At 41.2% G+C, this 7,500-nt stretch overlaps 1 protein-coding gene across 1 annotated transcript in view; it reads left to right on the top strand.

Annotated features, from left to right (window-relative positions):
* Positions 1 to 7,500, top strand: part of pdlim4 (PDZ and LIM domain 4) — a 53,789-nt gene that overhangs the window by 26,686 nt on the left and 19,603 nt on the right. Inside the window, exon 3 of the mRNA XM_048230120.1 lies at positions 1,292 to 1,376. Within this exon, the coding sequence (XP_048086077.1) occupies positions 1,292 to 1,376 (85 nt within the window). The remainder of the gene's footprint in view (positions 1 to 1,291; positions 1,377 to 7,500) is intronic.

The raw sequence follows: 7,500 nt of genomic DNA on the forward strand, positions 1-7,500 counted from the left end.
TCTAACCGGATATGGCCCTGATATGATATAGATCTAATCGGATATGGCCCTGATATGGCCCTGATATGATACAGATCTAATCGGATATGGCCCTGATATGATACAGATCTAATCGGATATGGCCCTGATATGGCCCTGATATGATACAGATCTAATCGGATATGGCCCCGATATGATACAGATCTAATTGGATATGGCCCCGATATGATACAGATCTAATCGGATATGGCCCTGATATGGCCCTGATATGATACAGATCTAACCAGATATGGCCCTGATATAAGCAGATTAGTTTCAGCTCTAAGCCATCGTCAGCTCCTGCAGCAAGCAAGGAAAGCAACGATGACATGACTGCTGGGGGCTGAACAAAGACATGAACAAATCTCAACTTGACTGGCTAAAGCAAAAAGAGGAAAACAGTATTCAAACATTACTTGTGTGCTTCCAGATGAGTTTGTAACACCACGAGCACTCATACCATATATGGGCAAAGTGATCCCGGTAACACCACTGGCACTCATACCATATATGGGCAAAGTGATCCCCTGGAAGCCACCTGGTGAAGTGCAGGAAAGAGCGACAGCATCCCTCAGCTCCACTCCCAGCATCCCTCAGCTCCACTCCCAGCATCCCTCAGCTCCACTCCCAGCATCCCTCAGCTCCACTCCCAGCATCCCTCAGCTCCACCCCAGCATATTCAGCCTTTGCCCACTCCCTTTAGCATCCCCTTTTAGTTTCAGCATCCTCAGTATCCACTTCCTAGTATTCCCTTGTTCTACTTTATCTTTTAGCAGACTTCTAGTATCATTTTGTTTACTCTTTTATTTTTTTTATTTTTTACTTCCCCTCAGATCTAGTTTCACTTCCTAGTATCTGAGTTTCACTTCCTAGAGTGTGATTCTAAGACCAGTATCTCCATTCACTTCCTAGTATCTCAGTTTCCACTTCCTAGTATTCCTTATTCTACCAGTAGATTTTTATTTCTACTTCTAGTATCTCTTTATCTTCTATCATCTCTTTATTTCCTCTGCTTCCTAGTATCTCAGTTTTACTTCTAGTATTCCTTAGTTTATCGCAGATTTCATTCTAGTATTCAGTTTTACTCCACTCCCAGCATCCCTCAGCTCCACTCCCAGCATCCCTCAGCTCCACTCCCAGCATCCCTCAGCTCCACTCCCAGCATCCCTCAGCTCCACTCCCAGCATCCCTCAGCTCCACTCCCAGCATCCCTCAGCTCCACTCCCAGCAGATCTCATCTCACATCTTTATTTCCTTTATTTTCTTCCCTCAGATCTGACCACAAGGCCTGGAGTCCAGCTGGGACAGAGGACGGCAAGACCAGCCCGTACTCCGTCTGCTCCGAGACCGACTCACAGGTACCGCCCGCCCCGCACCTCCCTGTCCACTGGCCTACGGACCAGAACACAGGCCACGGTCATTTCCCACCAGAACACAGGCCACGGTCATTGCCCACCAGAACACAGGCCACGGTCATTGCCCACTAGAACACAGGCCACGGTCATTGCCCACCATGTCCCATAACTCTACCAGTGTTTCCCACAGAATTAGATTGAATTTGTGGCGGTAGCATGGGGGGGGGGGGTTGATTAAGATTGTCTTGGTAGTGTATAGGTCTAATTGAGTGCCTGTCACTTTAAGACGTTCACGAGGGAACCCTTGCAATTGTAACACAGTTAAAAGGCTGCTGATGTGTGGATGCAATTCATAACGTTTTCTATGTAGTTAGTTAAAATAAACGTTTGTACTTCTCCTTGGGACAAGCACTTTTGAGTCTTGGAAAACACTTTTCCATTTACATCGGGATTTTGCAAACATTCAGTGTCAGAGTCAATAAAATGAGCCCTGCATGAGTAACGAAATTGACAAGCAGCTGTAAGTAAGCATGCTAAACTCGACACCCAAACTGTATTCTAATGTTAGCTTTGATACTTGATTGCATAACTTAACTTAGTTTAGTCTCCTCAATGTATGTTGTGATAAAACCTTAGCAGAGTTAACTTTAATGCAGCAACAAATTTGCGCAGCATTGTCACGATGCTAAGCGGATTTAATAGCAATTTAGCCCGTCGTCTACAAGACAGAGCGGGGCGGGGCAAGGAAAGGCTGCGTGTGTAAAAAGTGCAGCTCAGTGAAAGGATTTTATCTTATCTTTAATTTAAATAGTACAACATAGAACATTAATGTGTTGCGGCCGGTTTTGATTTCGTGGCGCCCTGCCACAGATTAGTCAACGTATGGGAGTCCAGGAGCAGGATCCTGCCCAGACTTGTTTTCTTCAGAATGCTACACTGATTTCACACATCAGGGATTATGCTTTGCTTGAAATATTGGTCTTATTTTAATGAGGCTGAGAGACAACAAAGTTCTGTTGTGAAAAATTAGGAATCTCGCTAGAGTGGAGAAGTTTGTGATTTATTTTTCCCCTCAGTAAACATGCAGATGTGATGTCTGGGTGATGGAGTGAACACACACACACACACACACACACACGCAAACTCAGCAAACCTAGCAAAGCTCTGGGGGCTTCAATGTCTTCAATGCTGGAGACCTCCAGCATTGAGACAGCACTGAATATGTCATATGATTCATAACGCAGCGTTATGAGAGCATGCCTTGATTAACTGCAGTGTTATGAAAGCATGCCTTAATTAACTGCAGCATGCCTTGATTAACTGCAGGAGACTTCACCTTGGACCCTGTGGGGTCTCGGATCCTCCACACAGTAAACACAAACAAGCTCATATAACCAAGAGAGCGAGTTGTGGAGATGCACTCACTGAAACTCCACTCCTCCAACACGTAAACCCCACTCCCCCAACACGTAAACCCCACTCCCCCAACACGTAAACCCCACTCCCCCAACACATTCCTCCAGCACTGAAAGTGCCAGCCAAGGCCAGCAGTGGTGTCTCAGAGCTCCCTGGTACTGTGTGTGTGTGTGTGTGTGTGTGTGTGTGTTTGTGTGTGTGTGTGTGTCTGGCTCCAGCACGTTCGCTTGCCTGTTTGGGCCTCACTGGAGCCAGGGAAACACAATGCAGTTTATATTCACACACACACACACACACACACACACACACACACCATATTCATGTCATGTGAGCTCGTTTAGATAATGTATGGTGTAGTCGTTGGAGGAGTCAGGGGAGTGTGTGTGGACCTGCCTGCCTGTCTCCTCTCTAAACTTTCAGTCACTCTGGGGCCAGGGAAACACAATGCAGTTTATATTCACACACACACACGCACACACACCTGCCTGCCTGTCTCCTCTCTAAACTCAGTCACTCCAGGCCAGGGTTGCGACGAGTTACAGGCCGTCTTACAGAACCGCCTCATTCCACTTGGCCCCCGCACAGCTTCCATTTCAGCTGTCATCACAGTTTATTAAATACTTATATCACCATGACAACAACCCTGGAATTCCCAAGTATTCCTTTCCTGGACAGACAGGAAATGACACGTGGAATTGGTGAGCTGTTTCCTTCCAATACATCACTGCACCACTATGTAAAGAGCCTTGACTAGTCTTGACCAGTCTTGACCAGTTCTGCTCTGCATCACTATATAAAGAGCCTTGACCAGTCCTGCATCACTATATAAAGAGTCTTGACCAGTCCTGCACTGCACTGCATCACTATATAAAGAGTCTTGACCAGTCCTGCACTGCACTGCACCACTATATAAAGAGTCTTGACCAGTCCTGCACTGCACTGCACCACTATATAAAGAGTCTTGACCAGTCCTGCACTGCACTGCATCACTATATAAAGATCCTTGACCAGTCCTGCACTGCATCACTATATAAAGATGCATCACTATATAAAGATCCTTGACCAGTCCTGCACTGCATCACTATATAAAGATCCTTGGTCATTTTTTTGGTAGGGAAGTTGTGATGAGTCATGGCCACCTCTGGAGCCCCTGGCTGCTGTAGAGATGCAGAGAGACGCATTTTATCGGCCAGCCCTAGACGCGATATGGCATTTTATCGGCCAGCCCTAGACAATCATTTGATTCCCATCAGGATAATGAGGAAACGCCACCAGAATTCCACTCTGACATCCGTGATGTGCGAATCCACACGCACATGTGTACACATTCATAAAAAGCACATCTTGAGGCTTCACTGTTCCTCGGGTGCCATAAAATTCCAGTTGCGGTTCCTCAGCAGTGGCATTGGGAGAGTGCAGATGGGGAACCACACCACCAGAGCTGTGGGCCTCGCTAGCGACAGAACCAAGAGGGGATACTCCGCCAGAGAAAACTCTCTCTCCCTTCTCTCTTTCAATTCAATTACATTCAATTCAACAAGCTTTATTGGCATGAATGTAAATTTTACAGTGTTGCCAAAGCATTCAATACAACAATAATAGTAATATAGATAATAATAATAGTAATACAAATAATAATAATAATAATGATAATAATAATAATGAAAATAACACCTGGCTTTTAAATGAACAGAAGAAAAAAAATAAAAAATAAATAAAAACTATGGATTATTATGTTATTGATCATGTAACATGGGCTGTTCTCTCAGGATGTGGCAGGATTGGATGTACTCAGCAGCTAGGTGGACACAACTGTCTACTTCCCCCAGGAGGAATGATAGTTTTTTTTTCATTGTTTGTGTCAAGAAATTCGGGACAGATATCTGCGATTTTTGTAAAATATTCTTCCCTTAGAAGTTTGTATAATTTGCATTCAGTTAAAAAATGTTGTTAATTTTCCACTACATCGCCCCTTTTCAATAGGAAGGCTATGGTCGCTGAGCCTGTACCTTGTCAATAGCTTTCTATGTTTATAATTTGGAATTTGAGTTAAATATGGTGCCAATTTGTAATCAGATTTTATCCATTTAAATACATTGAGTTTACTTATTTGTTTAATGTTATCCCTCCAATTGTTAATGTAATTTTCTTTCGAGTTTTTTTTTAATTGTTTTAATTTTGAAGCAATAGTTGAGTCAGTTTTGTTTAGGCCATGTTTTTCAATAAGGTAATCTAGGGGATTCTTCTCTGGGATTCTATCCCTCAGCTGGGCAGCAGTGTGGTGGTATCTGCTTGGTTCACTGTGTTTTAGGTGATGCCAGAATTTTGCCGCTCTTTTGTGGATATTGAGAAGGAGAGGGAATCTTCCTAATTCAGCTCTACAACCCATATTCGGGCAATTCCTGTTTACTCCTAATACATTTTTGCAGAACTCTAAATGGAATATTTCGGGCTGGCTTTTGTCCCAAGTATCCAAATTGTTTTTATATTTAATGCCCCAGATCTCACTTCCATATAATAAGATTGGTTTAATTACAGAATAAAAATTTTTTAACCATATTTTTAACGGGGGATTGTATTTAATTAATGATTTTCTTAAAATATAATATGTTTTTCTTGCCTTTTCTGTTAAATCTATGATTGCTTTGTCAAATTTTCAAGTATATGAGATTATTAATCCTAGATAACAATAATGTTTTACTTGTTCTATTGACTGTTTGCCGATTGTGATATGGTAATTGTTAGATGTTGATTGTTTTTTTTTGGAAGATCATAATTTTTGATTTTTAATGATTGATTGGTAGGGCCCAAGTTGTGCTATATTCGCTTATTATATCAAGGCTTTCTTGCAGTCCCTCTGCCGTTGGTGATAGTACGAGCAGGTCATCTGCAAAGAGTAGACATTTTATCTCTCTACCCAGGAGGTTGAGCCCTGGGGAAGAGGTTTTTTCTATGTTGGTGGCCAAATCATTTATATAGAGGTTAAATAAAGTCGGACTAAGGCAGCAATCTTGACGTTTTCCCCCCAATTCCGCTATTAATTAATTTTAACATTAGTCCCTCGTGCCAAATTGAATCAAATGCTTTATTGACATCTATGAAGCAGCCAAATAATTTACCTTTTTTAGTTTTATTTACATGTTCATCAATTATTGTTTGAAGTGAATATATATGATCCGTCGTTCTATTGTTTTCTGAGAAGCCAATCTGGGATGAATTTAGGATATTATTGTTTTTAATGAAGTTTGTTAATCTGTTGTTTAGAATTCCACAAAAAAGTTTTCCAAGGTTGCTGCCTTGTGATATACCTCTGTAATTATTTGGATTAAATTTGTCACCTTTTTTATGAATTGGAGTAATGTGGCTCACTTTCCAATGATCTGGAAAGTGGCCCGATGATAGAATCATATTGAATAATTTCAAGATTGCCTCTGTTAATTTAGTTGTGCTGTGTTTCAACATTTCATTGTAGATTCCGTCAGTGCCGCATGATTTTTTGTTTTTGAGGGATTTGAGGGATATTTTAAGTTTTTTTGTTCAGGATTTAGACAATTTTTTCGTACAATTTTTCAAAATGTTCTGTCCATTTTCTGACATCCACAAGGGGGATGGAGTTTTCTTTTTTAGTTTTGTTGAGGTTATTCCAGTGGTCCCAAAAGGTGTTTTGATCTAATGCATCTTCAATTTGTTTTAATTGCGTATTTACATGATTGTTTTTTTTTGTGTCTTAGTAAGGATTTGTATTTCTGAAGGGTGTTATGCATAGTTCGAATTACAGGGGGTACTGGGGGGTACTATACCCCCCAATGAAGACCCAGTAACCCCCAAAGAGACAGAAATATCAGTTTTGGGGGGGTCAGATAATTTTTCTGATATTGTGAAAAATATCATTACAGTTGGCTACAATACAAGTCAACTCCTATTTTCACTAGGAGAAGTTTACTGTAAAGCGACCCCTATTATGGACCGTACCATTTTTAACCACCGTGGCGCTAAAAGCAACGGAGATAGAGAACGACTTCAACTTCTCAAGCAAGTGCCAACGTTAGGTAGATTCCTCCAGTATCTTAAATTCGGTTTGCTGCTGACGTGCATGGGTAAATGTAAGTTGCTAGCAGACGTCTAGCTTGTTGAAAATGTGCTATTTTACAACCTTCATGTATTAACGTGTTTTGTTCTTTCATAGCTCATGTCACGTCTTCATACATTTAATTACCGGCTACTTACCTGCTACTTACTTACCCACTGAGGCTAGTAAAGTGGACCTTGGTTAGTTACCAAGGTTAGTTAGCAAGATAATTCTCTATTTAAATCATTTATTATTATTTTACATTGTGGTGAGGTAAATTCGATTGTCATTTCCAAGGAGATGAACTCCAGTTCATAGCCTAGGTGTCCATTGATTCTCATTTTATTTTGAATAAATTATTGTGCCCTTTGAAATTAGTTTGGCACAGATCCTGTGTTGTTTTATTATGCACAAGAGGGTCTGATGTAGCTAAGCCTACATAACATTAGTGAAACCTGTGGAAACATAAAGAGCCAAGTAGCCTAGGCTAAATAGTACATGCTAGTATTTGAATTTGTTTTAATTGGTTAGTAGGTCTATTGTTTTACATTCTGGTTATCAGATTCTTGTAGGTTACCGCTCTGTAGTTCTTATGTGGTAGTATGTTTTTTCATAGTAGGCTATATGCTCCTTAATCACATT

Source organism: Alosa alosa, chromosome 2 (assembly GCF_017589495.1).
Source record: "Alosa alosa isolate M-15738 ecotype Scorff River chromosome 2, AALO_Geno_1.1, whole genome shotgun sequence".
NCBI lineage: Eukaryota > Metazoa > Chordata > Actinopteri > Clupeiformes > Clupeidae > Alosa > Alosa alosa.